The sequence below is a fragment of the Lissotriton vulgaris genome, unplaced genomic scaffold (genome assembly GCF_964263255.1).
Source record: "Lissotriton vulgaris unplaced genomic scaffold, aLisVul1.2 SCAFFOLD_3981, whole genome shotgun sequence".
NCBI lineage: Eukaryota > Metazoa > Chordata > Amphibia > Caudata > Salamandridae > Lissotriton > Lissotriton vulgaris.
In genome coordinates this window covers 24,758-47,184 of record NW_028247587.1, presented here as the reverse complement: position 1 = coordinate 47,184, position 22,427 = coordinate 24,758, and the positions used below count along the sequence as shown (strand labels likewise).

The following is a 22,427-nucleotide window of genomic DNA, read 5'->3' as shown; positions in this document are numbered from 1 at the left end:
GCTGACGACACACTATGCACAGCACAGATTTGTGCTGACTTTTTAGGCCACGCCCTAACTTGCATCGGCCACGCCCCTTCACGAGCTCCCTCCCTGACTTGAAGCCCGGTCTCCGCCTCCTCCTCCGGCCCCTCCCCTCGGCCCGCCTCTCCCCACGGGTCCGCGGCTCTCTCCTCCCCCCTCCCCCGTATAGCCACGCCCCCTCCCTCTGCCCCGCCCCCCTCCTCCCAGGCCCCGGATGCAGGAACAGGAAGCGCCCGCCGGGTCCAGGGTGCACCCCCCGCCGGAGCCATGGCCGCGCGCTGCGCCCAGAGGCTGCTGCTCCTGCCGAGGCGCTACCAGGACTACGTGGCGCGGACCCCGGGCGCGGCGGCGCAGCTGGAGGGCGCCGTGCGCGCGCTCTCCTACCTGCTGGCCAGTGAGTGCGCGCGCCCGCAGCGCCTCGAAGCGCAGGCATAGCGCCCGGAATGCGCCTGTGTGCGCGGCTCCTCGCCTGCGGGTGACCTGTTCGCGAGCACAGGGCGCTCCGGGCGCCCCTGGGCTCTGGGCTCGTGGCACCTGTGCCTGGTGCAGCACACCTGGGCTCACGTGCCACACACACCTGCTGATGGAGGCGACAGACATAAGTCTGTGCCATGAACCCGGGGGCACCCGGGGCACGAGTCCCCTCTGCTTCTGCGGTCACCACTGCATGTGGGTGAAGCGAGGGCACAGTGCCTGTGTGTACAAACACAGCCTATGCACAGAGGTTCACTTACATGTGAATACATCTGCACGTGTAACTTTACTCTTGCACTATAAGTGGCTCCCCATTTAGAAGTCTCCATTCACTACAGAACATAAGCTTAAATGTCAACTTAATTTCCAAATGTAAAGTCACTACTTGTAATTTTTGACATGTAGCAGAGATGTCCCTATGGTAAAGCACAGAGTAAGCTTATTAACGTTTTAAACAGTTCTATGGACTTGTGTAGTATGCCTGTAGTTCTCCCATGTTTAGCTTGTGCAGAACGTATCTTGAAGGATTTTTGGGAGCCAGGCCTGACGCTTATCTTGTTGGTTGATTGCGTTGATTATGTAGAATTCAATCTCAGGAGACGCTAAATGTGATGAGAGATGGGAGGTTGGTAGCAACCATCTTAGAGGGGATTGTGTGGGTAGGAGGACTTGTCTCCAGCTCTTCAGATCAGTTCTATTGACATTTGTCCATATAAGGCTCGCGATCATGCAACGTCTGCACTTTGACACTTTGGATTGCAGAATGCTGCTAGGGTCTTGTGGAGTTCCTTTGATGGGCACCGGTTAAACATGTGGAGTAGTGTTGTATTTTTGTGATTCTGATGGCCTCCTTGTAGGCACATTTGCCTATCTTGTTATTCAGGCATGTGGCTTTCTTCTTGTTCTTAACTCTGCAGGCCTCAAAAAATCAGAAAAATATGACCAGATCTGTAGGTGTAGTGATAGAGTAATTTACTCGACCTAACTAATGCGTTTCACCCATAAACTTGTCTAAAATTGTGTGATCCTAAGCAAATATTTATTTCACTGAGTCACCTTTTTCTTATTTATTATGTACAAGCGCGCCTGCAAAAGTGTGAGTTGGGCATGTCAGCTGTATAAAAATAGCGGTGAGCGAAACTCGCAGAGTCTCACTCCACGGAATTCTGCAGAGTTACATCAAAACTCCGCGGAGTTCTGTGAGCGGGCAGAATTGGCACGTCGCCCTGATATTTAGCACCAGGAACTTGTTTCACCCTGTAAAATCAGCGTGAACAGCACCATGCGGCGCGCCAGAGGACATTGCTTCCTTGATGCAGCTCGAGTAGATTATCTTCTCGAACTGCAGCTTTCTCGCGTGCGAACTGTCGCTGCTGCCTGCATTGAGAAAATGTCACCGAGTGCTGTCCGGATGCCGAAAATCATGCCAGGGGGCTACAGTTCTTACTCGTGAAGATAACGTCGGTGAGCCGCACTAAAAAAAAATAACTCCGCCACACAGCTGTTGGTAGTTATGCCGAAAATCCACATTATAAGTGTCAATCTGGTGGGCAAAACTCTACCGGCAGAGCAGAATTTATTGTCCACGCCTACACAAAAACTCCCTTGTTTTGATTTAATAGTCTAAACTTTTGCTAAATGTATAATAATTAAAATGTAGTCCACATCTAGGGTACGCACGACCCCGGGCTTGCCTTTTTAGTTCACTAATAGCATTGTCATCGGGGCAGAAATGTTAGTGCATATTTTAAAACTCTCACATTTAGTAAATATATTATTAAAGCATGATGTGGTAGCAGACTGTTATTGACTGGCGGCAGACAGTTTCCATTGAAATAGCCACAAACATTTCTACTGACCTGCAGTTTTACTGAAAACGCTACATACATGGTGTATAAACGAATCTATGGAAATTGGGTTTCAACAAAAATATTTACAATTTGCAGATTGCAAAGTAAATTTTTCAAATTTTATTTTGATCCTGTTAAATCCTTGTTTTCATCTCACTTCAGAACTACAAAAATGTGCTTTCTACCTAAATATATTTTGAAATATTTGTACAGTTTATTTACAAGTTATTCAAATGTAGTGTGTCCAGCATACTTCTCAGACGGTTCACTTAACAAAACCCTCTAGCTTTGCAATCAGAGAAAGAAAAATACACCACAATCTCCAGGGTAGAATAAGCAGCAATTTGTAAGAAGACATAATGTGCCGTATGACCTCTGTCTTTGATCGCATAACAGATGTAGCAAGATCAAATCAAGCTTTAATGACCTCTAGGTTGATCCTTTAGGTACTAACTCTCTGGTTGGTCCAGTTGACTGTGTCAGCAGTCACCAGTGCGACCCTCTAGGAGGGTGTGGGGCGACTAGGACACCCAGGACGTGATCACTGGGACGGGCTGCACCAGATGTGATTTGTTGGCGGTTGTAACTAATCGAGATTGAACTTTGTGGCTATGATTGTTATTAAGTACGTCTTGTCGAACCAGGGGCTTAGGTAACCTAGGTTGTATGGGTCAGGGTGGATTAGTATAGTCTTGGACATTGCTTCTAGTCACCTGTCCTCAATCTCTCCATTGGTAGAAGGCATGCTATAGATCTAGCGGCGGGAACCAGTGAAAGCTGGAGGGGCATCTTACCACCAAGGATTTGCAGCTGGTGGATGGCTGCTTGGCCTTCCCCAATCTTGCTGGTGATGGTGCAACATACAGGTGGAATGGCTTTATGGCGCCTGGCTTTATGGCAGAGTCCTCACTGTCTTCTTTACGTGATGGAAGCGAGGTCGGGCGCTGCTTCTGAAAGTAGATTAGATATGTTGAGACAGTTCTGGTTCACGCCTCTAACTCTGAGGAGTAGGGTGCTCGCCTCTGCTCTCTTGTTGGTGCTTTGCAGAGGTAGCGCCTGGTGTAGAAGGAGTAATATTGGTGGGGCAAGGGTGTGGGGTCAATATGGAGTGCTCTGGCTGTGGCCTGAGCTAGGATTGGAGTGTGAGCTGGTGGGGTACAGAGCTGGGGGATTATGTAGGCGAGTACAACTGTGGCGACTGTAGCCCGTGACTGTTGTAGCCACAAACGACCTTAGTGGGCTTCAAGTCCAGGCGCAACTAGTCACGTCCTGTGAACCTGACCTGGCATCTGGTTATCACTGGGATGTCCTGGGATTGCCGTTCTTTTTCTCCGGGAGTTGCATTGGACCTGGTGGCGGCTCTGTGCCTTGTTGATCTGGTGGGCTGGATCCATGGTGATAAACCTCAAGTGCCTAGGAGGTTGTCTGTAGTCAGGCATGGTAATCCTTGGAACCCAAGTGGTGGGTCAGTGGAGTGCCCGCGCCCTGGAGCCCATGGAGAGCCACCCCCACCCCCACCCTCTGGATGTGTATGAGGGGTGTATCCAGGAGTGACAATCCCCTGGTGTTCAATAAAGGGGTGTATGCAGGAGTGCAGACCTCATAGTGCCCAGTAAGGTGACCGAACCCAGAAGCGATAATCCCCTACAGCCGGCAAGTGCTCGCTGTCACCGCACTCTGGATGTGTAAAGGTGTCTGTACCCAGGAATGATAGTCCCCGCCAGCCAGGAACAGAAGTCCCCTGTGATGGCGAGTGGCCGCTTACGCAGGGTCTGGAAGTGGAGTGGAAGAGTTTCTTGTCCAAGCCATTTCCAGGCCCAAACAGGCGATGTCCTTAACCTGTCGCCCTTTACCTACAAGCCCTACCTAGCAAGGACAGGCATAGCTTCCTAGATTCACTGAAGCAAACTTTTAAAACGTTTATCGGAGATATATGGGTTTAACTCCCAAGTCAGTATGAGCAGTGGTGACAGCAGTCTAGCTGCTGTACAAAATCCCTCATTCTCTTTCAAAACTGAGTGCAGTGTGGTGCCCGCGCTTTCTATGAATTGTGGAGTTTAAAGAAGGTCCCTATTTTTACTATGTCCAGCCATGAGTACTTAGGAGGCTGCCGCGAACTTTACTGTTTGGCGACATCGCTGCACACCCAGTCTCCAGCGTTTGCTCTTTGTAACATTTACATGTTTTCCCCCCCAGGTCGCTCTTCGGATTCCCATGAACTCTCCGAGCTTGGTATGTATGGAGGATGCTTTGATAATATACTGTGGGTATGATTTGGGTTTCTGCATCGTTTTCACTTGCTTGGGTGCATGAGGGAAGTGGCGGGTGTTGGTTTGAGATATAGCAATGTGGTATTCTGTGATGAGGCGTGGAGTTTTGTTGGGGTGCTTACTGGAAGGTGTTTGTAGGAACCAACATGTTGCAAAAGTTGGGATAATTTAGTAAGTTGTGGTGTATCGGATGATCTTAAAAGTGATTTCAGGTAGAGGGTACTCTACAAGACTGATGTATGGGGTAGGGTGACAGAATGAAGGGGGCGTTGTAGAGGGGTCTGTTATGTGCTGTACGGTTGGTGTCCAGTGGGGATAAGTTAAGGTTTTTAGGTCTCGCGACCTATCGATGTGCGCAAGCGCATCGAGCGGAGCGAGAATTCAAGTGGCGAAAACATCTTCAAACCAAAGGGCTTTCAGCCCCGCGGTTTTCATGCTGTTCACGTGAACCACGTGATAACATGCACGCGCATTCAGGGCCAGCCAGCCCAGCACATCAAAGGGCTTCTCCTCCCCTAATTATTCATGGCCGGCCGTACTTTCAGTTCCCCGAAACGGCTTCTCCTCACCTAATTAGGGGAGGAGAAGCCCTTTGATGTGCTTCACACCAATGCGCCTCACAGTCATTCCTCTTGTTTGTATTTGCTTCGGCTGCCATTCTCAGACTCCACGATCTGCTCATGTGACATGGTTGCTCCACAAGACGCTTTACACATTACACTCATCTGCCTGAAGTGGGAGAGCGTATGTCATAAGTTCATATGTCCTCTTCTTTTGCCTCTGAGTTTTAAACAAGCAAAGCTGGTCCTTCTGTACTTGCAGTTTCACTTCTAATGTGTGTTGTTATTTATCATGATTTTTAGCTGAGGTGTATCACGCTCGTTCATGAGTTTGATCTTTTCATACTGTGAAATGTTTTCTAAGTTGTTTTTGATTGTCTTACCGCTGGAGGTCTCCCTGTGCTACATTTAGCCTCTGACACATGCAACGCCACTCAACCACGCAACGCCACGCAACAACGCAACGCCACTCAACCATGCAACGCCACTCAACCATGCAACGCCACTCAACCATGCAACGCCACTCAAACATGCACGCGCATTCAGGGCCAGCCAGCCCAGCACATCAAAGGGCTTCTCCTCCCCTAATTATTCATGGCCGGCCGTACTTTCAGTTCCCCGAAACGGCTTCTCCTCACCTAATTAGGGGAGGAGAAGCCCTTTGATGTGCTTCACACCAATGCGCCTCACAGTCATTCCTCTTGTTTGTATTTGCTTCGGCTGCCATTCTCAGACTCCACGATCTGCTCATGTGACATGGTTGCTCCACAAGACGCTTTACACATTACACTCATCTGCCTGAAGTGGGAGAGCGTATGTCATAAGTTCATATGTCCTCTTCTTTTGCCTCTGAGTTTTAAACAAGCAAAGCTGGTCCTTCTGTACTTGCAGTTTCACTTCTAATGTGTGTTGTTATTTATCATGATTTTTAGCTGAGGTGTATCACGCTCGTTCATGAGTTTGATCTTTTCATACTGTGAAATGTTTTCTAAGTTGTTTTTGATTGTCTTACCGCTGGAGGTCTCCCTGTGCTACATTTAGCCTCTGACACATGCAACGCCACTCAACCACGCAACGCCACGCAACAACGCAACGCCACTCAACCATGCAACGCCACTCAACCATGCAACGCCACTCAACCATGCAACGCCACTCAACCATGCAACGCCACTCACACACGCAACGCCACTCGCACATGCAACGCCACTCGCACACGCAACGCCACTCGCACCCACGCAACGCCACTCGCACCCACGCAACGCCACTCGCACCCACGCAACGCCACTCGCACCCACGCAACGCCACTCGCACCCACGCAACGCCACTCGCACCCACGCAACGCCACTCGCTCCCACGCAACGCCACTCGCTCCCACGCAACGCCACTCGCTCCCACGCAACGCCACTCACACCCACGCAACGCCACTCGCACCCACGCAACGCCACTCGCACCCACGCAACGCCACTCGCACCCACGCAACGCCACTCGCACACACGCAACGCCACTCGCACACACGCAACGCCACTCGCACACACGCAACGCCACTCGCACACACGCAACGCCACTCACCCACGCAACGCCACTCACTCAAAGCCACTCACACCCACGCAGTGCCACTTTCACACACACTGTGCAGTGCACAATAGGTCTCGCAGTAGGAAAGTTGGAGATATTGGTTTTGTAAATGACAAAGCCCTTTATGTTTTTAACATGCAAAATAAAAATAAAAGGCATTATTTGCAATTGTAATAGCTCCAACTTTCCTACTGCGAGACCTATTGGCAACGCCAGTGCTTGTTGTGGAAAGGCGCTGCAGGGTGGATGACTGCAGAGGAGTGTGGTTATTGGGAGTTGGTGGTCGGGTGACTGTTGTGGCTGAGGTTTCAGAAGGATGATGGGTGGGTAATTGATGGTGCAGTGTTTGGAGTGGAGTGTACGAAATAGTGTTGCTGATGAGGAAGCTTGGGGGGTTGTTGTAGTTGTTGGAATGAATCCAGAGCTCTGATCTACAGTTGAGTGAACGCCTCTCCCTCTCTTGCTCTTTAGTCTACTCTGCATCCAATCTGCTTGTGCTCCTGAATGATGCCATCCTGCGGAAGCAGCTCCGGCAGTCCCTTCCTGTGGTGAGTTGGTTCCTACTCTCTGCCTCTTGTCGCTTCTCTTGATGTCCATCCTCAAATAACAACCGCGCTGGGACTCTGTATCCTGGGGCACTCGAAGACGCGTCTCCTTTCTTCCCTTGCAAAATCTTCTTACCCTGGTGATCTTCTGTTCTCATCTCATTTCTCTGTCTCAGTGCCTCCCACATCCCCCACCTCCACCATACGCCTTGTTTCTTTAACTTTTCCTGGTCCCTTCCTTCCCCTCATCCTATCTTGCGAACTCTCCACTGCTCTCCTCTTTGTCATCTGTGGCTCCTGCCCCCTTCTCATTTTTTACCATCCTTGCTCCTATTGCCCTCCACAATCCCTTTCACCCTCCCAACGCATTCCCTTTCGCCCTCGCCACCCAGAGGCCCTTCTCCTAGGCCACAATCCTTCTCTCTTGTCCCTTGTGGTTACTGCTCCAATCATATCTCACTTCTTGTCTCTCTTTTTTGGCAGCCCCTGTCCCAGCAGAAGCTGATGACGTGGCTTAGTGTGCTGGAGTGTGTAGAAGTTTTTATCGAATTGGGCGCTGCCAAGGCGTGGGGTGACGTGGGCCGGTGGGCAGTCATCGTTCTCATTCAGCTGGCGAAGTAAGTATTCTTGTAGGGGAGCGACTGCTGATTCCTGTGGGTTTTGGAAAGATAGTCCTTTCCAGCACAAGGAGCTGTCCCTCTGCCTTTCTTTTTCATTCTCTGCCTATACATGTACCTTTTCCAGGCTGGTGCGTTTGCTTCTCTTCTCCACCCACTCTGTCTCTTTCCCTGTGGGCGTTTTCTGTTGGCACATACCTCTGCTACTCAAGTGGTTTTGAAATCTATAAGTCGTACCTTCTTTACTCCCCTCTCCCTCTTTTCCTGTAAAGTCTTGAATGAGAGATGACCTTACTACATGTGTTGCTGCAGGTGTTCCATCTGATGTGCTTTGTATTACACTAAGCCTTGGCAGCTACCAGACTCTTTTGTAACTGCATGAAAGGCTGTGTGGATCTTTCCCTAGCAGCAGACCTGCCTGGGCTTTAGTGTGGCAGCTAAAGTGTCATCTGTGGGCTCTCCTGTTTACTGCTCCTCTGCCATGTTTGCGCAGCTCCTGATGATGTCCTACTGGTAGTCTTGTTGCTTGGCCAACAGTCAGTTGGTGGGCAAGGAAGGGTGCACAGGTCTCCTGGGTGAGGGCTCATAAACGTGCATTTTACCACATTAGTTTGGCAGAATAACTGCACCTGGGAACATTGATCGATCAGGAGAGGAGCGCAATGAGGGACACAAAGGTTGGGGATGCAAGCGAAGCAAAGGGCTCCGCCGCCTTCTTCACTGGTACTGGCAATTGGTTGTTTGCACATCTCCTCTCCCTGCCCCAAAACAGTGCAGGACCAGTCCCAGGATTGACCAGCAGCAAAGGTCCCAGAGGCTTGGTGCCAGTCTGCTCAGGCAGTGTCTTCATCTCCCACCAGCCCACTCTCATTGGCCCTGGATGGGAGCTGTGGGATCATCGTCAGAGGTGCAGCAGAGGCACCAGCCGGTAACTCTGGAGCAAGGGTATCCCTGAATTGGGAGGAGGGTTTTTTTGTAAGGCTAAAGAGTACGCATCCTCGGCTGGGCACCTTTGCGCATTCGTCCTGCGATATTAGCTCTTGGAGAGGGAGAAGCTCAAACAGACACGTACATTCGCTTTAGCGCCACCCCTTTGTAGGCAATTGGTCTGGTCCTATTTTGGATTTGCAGAAGAAGCCCCACTTCTGGCGCCCTCTGTTACAGAAGTTCAGGCTTAACTGGCCTGGCCGCCCCAGCTGCCATTTTGTGACCGTGTCCTCGCTGTAGACTTTAAAAGCCTGTCCTGTTTCTCCTTCCATAGCCTGAAGAGCCGCTCCTTCATGTGCACCAGTAGTGTTTGTATTCTGTGCCTTTTTATCCCTTTCTCTCCTCTTTTCTGCTCATTATAATGATTTATATTCTCCCTTTTTAATGCTTTGACTGCTTCCTGGCATCAGTGTGATATTGTGCATTCTGGATCTTTTAAAGTGTTCACTCCTTTTTCAGGGCCATTTTAAGGATCCTTCTGCTGTGGTACCACAAGGCTGGCTTACAGACGTCCCCACCCATCGTGCCGCTGGACCGGGAGCTGCAGCTGGAGGGCGAGGGTGAGTAGCACTGCCCATCCGTGGTCGAATGCCACCCTCTGCAGAGATAGAGGAGCCTCAAGCACCTAAATTCGGTTCAGCTACTGACATTTTCTGGCTTAAATCCGTACATTTGGCAAATATCACTCCAAACCAGACTATCTCTGCTAAAACTGCGGGTTTCCTTCATGGCTAATCTTAATCTTGAAAGCTATGCCCAAGCCATGGCTACACTAGCCTGATGTCACCGCCAGAACCTCAAGAATCTTAGACACATTCTCTATTCCAAGATCTGAAGCTGGAAGTGGAGGCCGGGGTCCCCTTCTGTCTTCAGTAAGGCTGCACCGCCCTCCATGGATCACCAAACATAGACTCTGTTCAATTCTATGTTCTCCGGCAGCGCCCCAAGAGTACAGAACGCCCGCTCTCTCCATGTTGAAAATGCCCCCTTCTTGTCAAGAACTTGCTCCTTGAGGAACCCTTGCCAGCTGCCGGTCTAATCCCACTCTAATCCAGTGCCTTTCTCAATAGTCGACCTCTGCGTATCCTGCTAGGAGTCTTGAGTTCAGTCATTAGAAATAATTTGAGTTTCTACTGTATCATATCGTAGTATCCGTCTTCTGTTCTATGGTTTCAAGCCTGCTCCTTCTCCAGACCTCACTCCTCTACCAGCTCCATCACTTCCCCAGTGCCAGTCTCTTACCCTTAACTTTTAGTACAGTCTTCTCTTGCTTATTGGCTACTGCTTTTATGGCCAATTTACAGTGGTTAATTTGAGCCCGTTGTTGCAGGTGACGCCCACCTGCACTCATTGTTGGGAACCAGGACTAATTTTTCATCTTAAACTTTGACTCAAAGTTGGAAAGAGAAACACAGAAAAAGGGAAAAGGAGGAAGAGCAAGACAGAAGAATCAGTGATGTGAGACCGTGGGGGTGAAAAAAAGACTCTGCAAGAGTGAGATCAAGGGCCAGAGAGTGTCTGGATGAATGCCAAAGGGATAACGTGGATAGAGGTTGACAGCATTGTTGATCAGCAACCCCGACATTAGGCAGTGCCTGCGACAGGTTCCTGGCACTTATTCTTTTACAAGTTAAGCACTGCCATTGAGCTATATGCTGACTAGAGCTCTGTTGTTTATGTATTTATTCTTGGTCAGGCTGTACCTATTCTCTGGAAATCAACTTATCTCCCTCAACATACACGCAAACTATATTTATATATATCGTTACAACTGACTGCTCCAGCATCAGAAACAGACTCCAGCATGACCGGGCTTGCTGTGGAGAGATTTTTTTTTTTTTTACCACCCATAACCAGGTAACGCGTTTCAACCGCACAGGGGTCTTTGTCAAACCATATATAAATAGTTCTACTGAACTGTTGCCTCTCATTGTACTGTAATCCTCTGTTCATTACTGGTCTATACCATATTGTAGACATTCTGTTCTGCAGCGCGCATTGAAACCTTGTGGCAGGGAGATCATCTTGAATGTGCAGTGCCCATCAACGAATCCAACCGGGATCTCAGTCTCCTACCTCTCCAGCAAGGCCTCCCTGTCTCTTGTTATGTAAATGCCTAAATACCGAAATCCCTGATTGGACAGCGTAGCAGTATTCACAGTGCCATGCCTTTTAATGGAAATACGTTGGAGTTCCCCAGTAAATTTTGTATACAGAATATTTTCCACAATTCCTAAAAACTTGGAGCGGTCTATTGACGGTCTGCATGCAACCATGTTCATTCCTCCCAAGATCTGTCCCAGCTCAGTTCTTGGATTAGGAGGCCTGCCGTGATCCATGCTGCCAAGGGTTCTATCAGCAGTATTAAAAATCATTTGAGACAAAGGGCAGCTTGGCCTTGTTCCTCTCTGTAGCTGGAAGGGCCTTTTCAATACACCTTTGACCCTCACTCTGGCTGTCGTTTGACTGTACAGATGGTCAGTCCACTTGGGACCCATCTTGTCCAACACCTCAAACATTTGCTTCCATGATAGCGTGTCTAACTCCGTTGTTGCATCATTAGTGCCGGCTCTCCTACTGTGCTAATGTGTCTCATGCATCCATACAGCCTAGGTAGACTTGGCATGAAGTTCGATTGGTTGGGATACTCAAGGGTATGAATTACTCGTTTTAGCCGGGTCACCAGCACTTCAGCAAGAAGTTTGGGCTTGGCGTGGTAGGAAGCCGGCTCTTTATATAGTGGACCTAAAAGAGGTATACTGGGTAAAGAGTCCAGGCTAACCCCAAAGGAATTACAGATGCACAAATGACTCCTCAAATGCTCTCTTTTGTGGCAGTGTGGGTGAGCAGTTGGGCTTATCAGAGGGCAGTGCTAGGCATTTATTACACACACAAAAACAATAAGAGAGACAAACACGCAAAAAAGAAATCCGTCACCAATTTTTAAAAATAACACATACTTTTATATGAAGTTAGATACCAAGATCATCGGAATCAGGTAAGTACTTTTCTAGTTATGAATTTTTGTAGTTTAAAAAAATGGACACTGCAATTTCTGAAGTGTTAATGTTATCTTATGGAGCAAAGACATACACTGCTTACGGTTACTTCACAGCGACTTACAGGACTAATCTCCTGGACTGAAGGTAGGGTTGGGGCAAGGTCAAGGCAGCACCTGCAGGTCACCTCGGACAGCACTGGGGCGTCCGGGTGCATAAGTGCTATTCAGCATCGGGTGCCCAATGTTATTATACGGGAAAAAACATGTACTGCATTCAGGCAGTTCACTGCGACTTACGGGACAAATCTCCTGGACTTAAGGGGAGTATGAGGCAAGATCCAAGGCCACACAAACCAGTCACCTCAGGAGGCTCTGAGGCATCTGGGTGGGCAGGTGTGTTTCAGCGTCGTGCGTCCCATTCACTTTAATGGGGAATGGTCTGGGTGCAAAGAGGCTGCAAGCTGGGCCTGGGAGACCAGCCAGGCTGAAACAACAAGGGGGCTCAGATCTTCCGATGCTCTAGGACGTGGGGACACCTTTGGTCCTTTTCTCCTCTGGCAGGGCGGGCGGTGCAGAGGTGTTCGGTTTGTCGTCACTGGAGACACTCCAGGTAGAGTGGGCCTGCACAAAGAGGCTGCAGGTGGCATCAGCGAGTCCACTGTGGGGAAACTCACGGTGGGCTTTGTGTCAGGATTGTCGGGGACCATGCAGGCACCATTAGCCCACTTCAACTCGGGCAATGGTGTTTTCCGGTGTCTGGTTTGTGGTGGTCCGGACTCTTCACAGTTCTTTTGTAGTGCCTGCAGGAAGCAGCTCCGCTACTCCAAGGGAGTTCCTGAGACTTTGTTGAAGGCAGGCAGTCCTGCCTGGCTTTTGGAGGCACAGCGGCTGTAGTACAAGACAACCTGACAGCGTTAGCACCAAGTCAGTTGCTTTTACAGACTCCTCGCAACTCTTCGGTGTCATCCTTCTTAGGTTGTTAGGAATCTGATTTCCTGATGCCAGGGGCTCCTCTAAATACTAGATTTAGGGGCATTAGGGAAGTGTAAGGTAGTAGCTAATGAGCTACTTACCCTTGGTGTCACTACGCCCCCTATGTGCCTTCTTCCTGTGGGAAGTGGAGATAACCTGTCCCAGAGTTCATAATTCTGCCATCACCAAGATAGCAGACCTTTAAATTTCGTGTCCACATCAAGTAGCCCACCTTAGGGGTCGAACTAGCCTGAGGGTGAACACGCCTCTCTGACTACTTATTTTCCCACTTGTCCAGGTGCTAAATGGGTCTTGGTCAGGGGATGAGGTTGGCATCCCCTCCGTCTGACGGAAGCCAGTTTTGCACACCAAAGGCCGTGGGCTCTTTGAAGCTCCCTGCCTTGGAATGCACACTTACCAGCCTTCATGGAAAAGGAGGTGAAACCTCACACCCAGAGCAGGCATTGTTTCTGTCCGCTGAGAGCAGGGGTTTCACCTCCTGGGGGGGGCACAAACTGGTCAGTGGTGGCAGACTGGACCAATCAGCCAGCACGCTAGATATGCAGATATGTCCTCACATAAAATATAATGCATCCTCTCTTAAAGCCCTGCTGACGGGTGCCTTGCATATATTAGATATAGTGACTTTAGCATGACCCACAGCTGTGTGTCATGTCATCTTTGCACCATGTCACACAACCTGCAATGGCAGTCTGTGTGGAATTTGTAGTGGGTTACTTAGCGTGGCATAAGATATGCTGAGTCCTTGGGACCCTCTTTAGCACTCATACCCTGGGCACCTGTGGTACCATTTACTAGGGACTTACAGGATTCCTAAAGTCCTTTGCCAATTGCAGAACAATTGCACAACACCTTGTTTTGGAGAAGGAGCACTGACGCTGCGGTCTGGGTAGCAGGCCTCAGTGCACTGTCAGAGTCCAACATTAGAATCTAGTAGCTAAAAAGGAGGGCAAAAAGTAGGGGGGTTAATTGCAAAAAAAGCCCAGTTAACTACAGACGTTGAGCAGCAAAATAGACCTGTATAAGGTGCGTTTATTTGGTACTTTAGCATCTTTTATTATGTTGACTGTAGTGGTCATTCTTCTGTCGAATGGAATCGCGCCCAGCCTCTGGGACTTCTCATACATTTTCACCATGTGTGGCAACAGTTTATTAGCTGTATCCAATGTGAATACCGTTGGCGCCGACTGCCTTGCATGATTATATTTCCGTAATGGCTGCAGCCACCCCCTCAGCCTCTGTCTCTAAGCTCTGGCTATCTTCCAGCAGCAGTTTGGGGGAGCGGAGTACCTTTTCAGGAAATCCTTTTATGCTCTCTGGTGTTTGTATCGAGGTGGACGTATAGATCTGGCCATAATAGTCAGCTAGCGTTTCCACCAATTCGATATGACTAATATTCCTTTGCCCCAAATGGAACTGCAATATGGGTTGTCTAGGCTCTGCTTCGCTCTTTGCCCCAGCCAAGCCAGGAACTCCCTGTATTGTTACCTACTTCATATAATGTGCCGTGAGTAGCCAGTTGTGCAGCTTGCACACTTTCGTCGGCCATCCTTCTATACACCTGCTGTCTTAGGTGAAGGCGATGTGTCTTTGCTGGTTCCACTCTTGAGTTCTAACTCGAGGATCTAGGGTCCGATAGAATACAATTTTTCTCTCTTCCTCTTCCAGGTAACTGCCGCTAACTAAATCGTCTGCCCTCTCACCTCCGTCTTCTAGGTCTCCCACCGCATCGCGCTTGAGTCGACGGTGCCCATGTTCTCGATGAAGTATTGCTCAGGCCGTTCCCTCAACTTCCTAGTTATTTCTTTGTTCTTGAGATTCTGAGGAGTCCATGCACTAGCCCTCCCTGCGTCTGGTATCTATGCCATGGATTGTGGCATCTTCGTGTCTCCAAGTACCCTCAGACCAGAGATTTCTATCCCCCGTTCTGAGCTGATATCCCCATTACCTGGGCCTACTCCATTGACCCTGATATACCTCAATACACGATCAATGGTGAAACATCAGCTGGAAATATTTCAACTACTAGATGTTAGAGCTGTAGATATTCTCCTTCACGGTTGTCCTTGTGTACAGACCCCCCGATCCTATGCCTTCTTTTCCCCAACAGTTTGGAGATTTCATCTCTCAAATTATCATTAATCATGCCAAGGTTATGATTATTGGAGATTTCAATTACTGGCCTTCTGATCCCCGGGAAAGCCATCTCTCAGAGGAATTTTCAGACCTTCTATCAGGTCTAAACTGCTACCAGCACATTACAAAGCCTACTCATTGTAAAGGCCACATTTTAGACCAAATGTGGACGGCCAATCTTGAAATTTCACCTCCTGCTGTGACCCCTTGCTCTTGGTCAGATCATTATTTTATCTCTTTCTCTCTTAATTTGACTATCCCCAGTCGACCCTCCCCTATTACCAATTTTACGGCTCGTAACTGGAAGAACGCCAATCTGGTGGAACTTCACTCCTTATTGGCCTCTACAGTCCCCTCAACCTCCGCTTTGGTGACCCACCAGGCCTCCCTCTTAGAACAATGGCTACGGTCTGCCTGTAATACTGTCGCCCCTTTAAAAACTAGGCGTCCCCATGACGCCCAGCGGTGGTTTACGGACCAATTAAAACAAGATAAACTGGCCTTACGCCAGGCAGAGCGTCGCTGGAGGCGTCATTATGATCATCAATTAAAAACTGAGTTCGTGGACTGTCTGAAAGCCTATAAAAAATCCATTCTACTGGCTAAAACAACTTACTTCTCCCAAAAAATCATGGAGTCTGCGTCTAAAGCAAAGGATATTTTTTCCATTGTGAATGAGCTCTCTCTACCAGACCGCGTCACTCCTCAACCCCAACCTTCACAGACTCTGTGTGATTCACTTAATACCTTTTTTATTGATAAAATCACCACTATTAAGAATAATATTCCCCCGCCTTCGTCCTCCCTTCCCACTCCTCTACCCCCCAGAAATCTATGCTGCCTGGATGCTTTTCCTCCAATTTCCCTCACAGAATTTTACTCACTACTGCATAAAGTAAGTTCTGGCTCCCCCAATGATTGCTGTCCTCCGCAGGTTCTTGGGGAAATCTTCTTGGCCTGTCCTGACCCTCCCCTGGCCTTACTTAATAACTCATTGGCGAAGGGGGTGGTCCCAGACTCCTTTAAACAAGCAGCTGTGATACCAATTCTAAAGAAGACCAATGCCGACCCTACGGTCTTGAGCAATTACAGGCCCATCTCCCTTCTCCCCTATTTGGGGAAAATCTTAGAGACATATGTTACTCGCTGCCTGAGTGCTTTTATTGAGAGCTCGTCCTTCTTGGAGGCCCAGCAAGCCGGTTTCCGTCCTCTCCATTCCACCGAGGCGGTCATCGTGGCTCTTATGGATACCTTAAGAAATGGTGCCGATAATAACATCTCCCAAGCACTTGTCTTATTGGACTTATCAGCGGCTTTTGACACTGGTATCCAGGGCATAGCCCTTGAATGGGTTAGATCCTTCTTGGACAGGCGCTCTCAGGCAGTGCATCTGTCTACTTTCTCTGCTTCCTGTTCCTCTCTATCTTGCGGAGTCCCGCAGGGCTCCGCCTTATCTCCTTTATTATTTAATTTGTATATGCAGCCTTTGATTGTTTCCTTGCGTAAATCTGCAGCCACTATTTTTAATTACGCAGACGATTTACAGTTAATTTTTCCCATCGACACCTCCTTTTCCTCCCGTATCAGCTTCCATTCTACTATGCTTGAGATATCGGAATGGATGTGTCATAGCCAGCTCAAGTTAAACCCTACGAAGACTGAGCTTGTTTTGGTGGGTGGAGCAGCCAACCCGTGGAATGACAGCTTTTGGCCTCCCATACTGGGGCCTTCTCCTTGCCCCGTCAACTCAGTGAAAAGTCTTGGCGTAGTCATCTCTAGTGATCTATCTATGAGGCCCCAGATTAATGCCGTTACGTCATCCTGCTTTTTCCACCTGCGCAGGATACGTAAAATCTGGAGATTTCTTACCAGAGATGCACTTATCCTCGTCATCATGGCCCTCGTCACGTCGAGAATCAACTACGCCAACACTTTGTACGTGGGAATCCCTGCTTATCACCTCCACAGGTTGCAGCTGGTGCAAAATCAGGCAGCCCGCCTGGTTTTTCACCAACCTAAGCACCAGCATGTTTCACCGCTACTGCAGAGCCTGCATTGGCTTCCGGTAGCCAAGCGCTGCATCTTTAAACTTCGCTGCACAGTCTTTAAAGCTCTTCCTGACCTGGCCCCTGCTTTCACTTTCTCCAGTTTGAATCAATATGTCCCTTCCAGAGATCTTCGTTCCTCCTCCCACAATTTGTTAGTTATCCCCAAATTTACACGTAAAAAACATGGTGGCTCTTGCTTCTCTTTCTTGGCTCCTAAGACCTGGAATTCCCTCCAGTCTGCTTTTCGGCATTGTCCTACCTACGACTGCTTCCGTAGGATGCTGAAAACATACCTCTTCCAGTCAGCTTACCAGTAATTCCCGCTCTCATTCCCCGCATTTGTTATGAGCGCCATGAAACCATTTGGTGACCGTGCGCGGTATAAGAAATTTTAACATTTTAACATAACATCTTTACTCTTGAGTTCCACCCACAAAGGCGAGTGGTCTGATATTTCCTTGTCTAGGTGTCTTGGTCCTGTGAATGAATGAATGAATGAATGAATGAATACAGTCTTATAAACGCGCAACTTAACCCCAAAGGGTATCAAGGCGTCCAAAAGATGGTATAGTGTGTGGTGTGAGCCGATGCCAGATGACAGATAAGCCTCTGCAAAGAGCCATGTTTTTAAAGATTTCCAGAAGAGCATAGCAGATGGTTGTCCTTTTAGTTCCGGAGGAAGAGTGTTCCACAGTTTCGGGGTGAGAAAGGAGAAGACCCTTCCTCCCCACCTGGCTCTAGAGACCCAGGGACAGATAAAAGATTTTTGTTGGAGGAGCGAAGGACTGTGCTAGGAGAATAGGGAACTAGCAGATATCTTATACCTTCAGAGCCTGCTCCACACAGGGCCCCATGAACAAGGCAAAGGATCTTAAGAGATCCTAGCCTGAATAGGAAGCCAGTGCAGGCGCTTCCTGGCTAACGTGGCAGAGGAAAGTCTGGGGCCATCCAAAACAAATCTGGCCGCTGCTTTCTGTACAATCTGCAGGCGCTGGATGAGCTTTTTGTTTATGCCCGAGTATAACGCGTTACAATAATCAAGTCTCGAAGAGACAAGGGCCACCACGATCTGCATTCGACCTTCTAGAGATAGATAATGTGCTATCCTTCTCGGAATCCTGATGACACCACAGCAAGTGGAGACTGTCCTATTGACCTGAACGTCCAAAGAAAGTTTCGTGTCAATCGGCACCCCCAAATTCCGGGCGGATTGAGAGGGCAAGGGGCACACTCAAAGGAATGGAGGCCACCAGTCGCTAGACCAAATATGCTGATCTCCTCCGAAGATCAGGACCTCGGTTTTCTCTCCATTCAACTTTAGTGAATTCAAGATCATCCACTGTGAAACTGCCTCCATGCAGTTCCTAAAGTTGAGAGCGGAGGAGCTCACCGAGTGGCAGAAGGAAACCATGATTTGGGTGTCGTCCGCATATGACAACACCTCCAACCCGAGATCTTACTAACCTGGCAAGTGGGGCCACATAGATGTTAAAGAGTGTGGGGCTCAAAGCCGACCCCTGAGGGACCCCACATTGCACAGGTTTAGCAGGGGTCAGAGCTTGACCCTCTGTTCTCTCTGATTGAGAAAAGAGGTCAGCAGGCCCAGCGCTGGGCCCTCGACCCAAATCTCCCTAAGATGTGTTACTAGGATTGAGGGAGACAGGGTATCTATTGCATTCAAAAAGGTACTTAATTATGTAAGTAGATCCAGTAGACGTTGGTATTCTTAAGTAGGTATTTATTGGTTAAAATTGGTAAAAGGAAGGTAAGAAGGAGGCCCCACCGGGAGCAGCATCCAGCTGCTCAGCCCACTCAATCAAACTGACCACACATTCAAACCATGCACACAGGAACATTCTAATGACATCACACACACAGGCTGAGCCGCAGGGAAAGAGATGATCAGGATATAACAGTATCGAAGGCAGCTGTCGGGTCGAGGAGGACCAGAAGGGAGGTCTGGTCCCTGTCGACCTTCGAGCAGATGTTATTAGTGACTACCGTAAGGGCAGACTCAGTACTATGGGCCCTACGGAAACCATGTTGAGATGGGTCCAACAGGCTAAAGGCATCTAAGTATGCGGTCAGGTGTTGGTTAAGATGAGCCTCCAGCATTTTTGCTGGAGCAGGCAGCAATGAAATAGGACGGAAGTTCTTCAGTGTCTCAGGGTCCAAGGTGGGCTTTTTCAACAAAGGTTTAACCACCGCCATTTTCCAGGAGGAAAGAAAAGTGCCTTCCGTGATTGCACAATTCATCACCTTTAAGAGGGGAGGCAGCAAGGCCTCCCTGCAGCCTTTGAGGATCTTAAGGGGACATGGGTCCAAAGGGGATCCGGATTTAATTTTGTCCAGAAGCAGATCCAGCTGCTGAGCGGTAAGAAGGGGAAAGTTGAGAAGACTACTATGGGGTTGATCCTTCGCCTGGCGTTCTACGGGGGGCGGAACATGTAGGGAAAGGGGACCCAGTTCGCATTTAAGAGATTCAAGAGAGGTGTGGATGTCCACTACTTTGGTGTGAAAAAAGGTCGAAATCTTGTCACACAGCTCTTGAGAGTCCACTATAGGGTCCGGCGTTTGCAGGGTACAGAGGAAGTCTACAATCTTAAACAGTTCCCTAGGGGAGTTGAGTGAGGCCGTCAGATGCGAGAAGTGGGCCTTCTGTTCCTCTATCATCCTCGCTTTATACCCTTTTAGGAGAAATCTATGTTTTTCCTTCTCCTTAGATCTAGAAAGGTTCGCCAAAGCCTCTCCTGCTTTCTGCATCCCTGCCTTAGAAGCCTAAGCGATTCTGAGAACCAGGGGGCTGAGGGTCTCTTTCTGGCCGAATAGCGCTGTTTAGCAGGGGCCACCGTGTCTACTGCATTTGCAATAGAAATGGAAAAATAGCGAGCAGCGGCATTAGCATTCCTAAGGGGGGCTAGCCTAGCTCTATTCATAAGAGGAGCAAGAGTCTCATTGTTAATCAACTTAAAATTTCTTTTCAGTTCCCATTTCCTGGGATCAGAAAGTGGAACAGGAGTATGATAGGATTTTAATTCGAGGGGGACGGCCATATAATCTGACCATGCGAGGGGAATGGGGGAACCTATCGTAAGTCTAGGGTCATTTGAGAAAACCTCATCCAGTGTGTGGCTCGCTAGGTGGGTGGGGCTATCAACCAATTGCAGCAGGCCACATGAAGCTAGGGAGTCCACCAGAGCAGAGGTGTCACTGGAGCCCAGACTTTCCCGATGGAAATTTAGGTCACCCAAAACGGTCAGGTGCGGTCTGTCGATGTACGGCTCTAACATTTTCAACAGATCATGGCTGAAACTCGACCTAGGGCCAGGGGGCCTATCGAGCAAGAGACCCGAAAAAAAGGTTGTGGGCGAGCAGTTAAGAGTGAAGTGAATGGCCTGGAAAGGGTCTTGAGGAGTGGAGAGGGGTTTAATTCGGCATATGGAGGAGCACTTATACACTATGCCCAGTCCTCCTCCCCTACGACCAACTCTATTCATCTGGGCTAAGGCGTATCCCTCTGGGATGGCATTGACCAGCTCAGGGCCAGCAGAGTCTGATGCCCACGTTTCCATAAGAAAGACCCACGAGGGCTTCCTAGCGGAGACCAAATCCCTGAACGCAATATTATTCTTAACTAAAGATCTAGAGTTAATAAGAAAGCCGACTTCAGAAATTATTGAGGGTGATTTTTGCCTTTCAGGGGAAAAACGCTTGCTAGGATGGCCAACATTTTTAGGGCAGGTGCCCTTGGTAGTGCAGCTACAACCAAAGTTCCCAAGGAAAGCTTCTGGGGGAAGTTTGTGATGACAGGGTAATCTACAGGGCCTAAGTGCCAATAAATCGTATACGGAAACAATGAGACTTACTTGAGAGCATTTGAAATTAGAACCAGCCTCCCTGGCGCATCCTCGGCACGGACGGGCGCAGACGGGCAGGACTTAGACGCGACTTCGGCGTGCGCGCGCTGGGCGCGGAAGAAGCCATCTAGCCTAAATAGTAAAGGAGCCTGGGTGTCGATCCCCACGTGACCCTGTGAGAGCCAATCAGGTCAGGGGGAGGAAATGTTTGCCGACGCCCTCCACCACAATCGGTAAATACCGTGGTGGACCAGGGCTCTGGCAGGGCAAGAATGGAAACCGGTAGGGGGCACAATACAATGTCAAGCGCACTGATAAGGAAAGTATATTTGAAAAATTAAAAAAACCACAAGGAGCGCGATTTAAAAACATCACATAGTAGTCATGTAGCGCAGGATAACATTAGCAGCAGCAAGTCATTGCAATCATGGCTCGAGAACACACAGCAAAACAGGCTGGATTCTAATCAGGCAGCCTAAATAGGAAAGGAGTCTGGGTGTCGATCCCCACGTGACCCTGTGAGAGCCAATCAGGTCAGCGGGAGGAATTGTTTGCCGACGCCCTCCACAACAATCGGTAAATACCGTGGTGGACCGGGGCGCTGGCAGAGCAAGAATGGAAACAGGTAGGGGGGCCCTAGATGCAATGGCTGTGTTAGAAAATGATCAGGTTATCAGTAATTGTCAGTAAATACACCACCACATCGCACCCTCTGAGCAAATATAAAAAAGACATAACTTTTGTTCTTTTTAAAGCCCCGCCGAAAGAAGGGTCCTGCTTAGACACTTACTTAGCCTGTCTTGAAACTAAGAGGAATGGGCATAACCTTTCTATAATCGCGACCGCACAGATCTGCAAGAATTCTCATAATATGGCGTTTTTTTGTGCATGAGTTTTGTTTCCTTCTAGAGATCACAAAACACATAATAGAGCAGAACAGGTCTGGAGATGGTGTGTAACTAAACCAGTGACTATGAAACAACAGGATGCATGAGCGAACCAATGCTGTTGGAGATGTTGGAAACCATATGGCTGGTACAAGACCCATCAGACCACCCTTGCGGTGGAGTTTACGTCACGTGGGAATTGCTGATTGAACCAACCCACATCACACCATTCAGTGCTGGTGTGGGAATGGATGTCAGATATCCAGCCATGATGTTTACCATAGAGTGGACTTGATAATGTGCAGTGCTTAAGTGGCGGTGGTGACAAAAATTGGCTACACAGATACTGACGGGACGTGTACACAGAAATCTATGTGTCAAGGTTTAAAAACACGCCTGGTAGTCAGACTACCTCATGGCGCTGTGCAGGTTGGTCGACATGTTTCAGCTTGCGGGGAATTACCCCAGCTTTCTTCAGGACCCTAAGTTTAAACTAGCTACTGCAACTATGACTACTAGGTGATATATAGGTGAAAAACAATAATAAGTTTTACTACTAGATAGGTTCATAGATACATATCTACCAGAAACCTCAGTGCTTGA

At 48.9% G+C, this 22,427-nt stretch overlaps 1 protein-coding gene across 1 annotated transcript in view; it reads left to right on the top strand.

Moving 5' to 3' along the window:
- The first annotated feature begins 230 nt into the window (after positions 1 to 230).
- Positions 231 to 22,427, top strand: part of LOC147665144 (peroxisomal membrane protein PEX16-like) — a 43,170-nt gene continuing 20,973 nt past the window's right edge. The window contains exons 1-5 of the mRNA XM_086949733.1: positions 231 to 418; positions 4,545 to 4,580; positions 7,225 to 7,301; positions 7,782 to 7,915; positions 9,362 to 9,462. Coding sequence (XP_086805859.1) covers positions 292 to 418; positions 4,545 to 4,580; positions 7,225 to 7,301; positions 7,782 to 7,915; positions 9,362 to 9,462 — 475 coding nt within the window. The 5' untranslated portion in view covers positions 231 to 291. The remainder of the gene's footprint in view (positions 419 to 4,544; positions 4,581 to 7,224; positions 7,302 to 7,781; positions 7,916 to 9,361; positions 9,463 to 22,427) is intronic.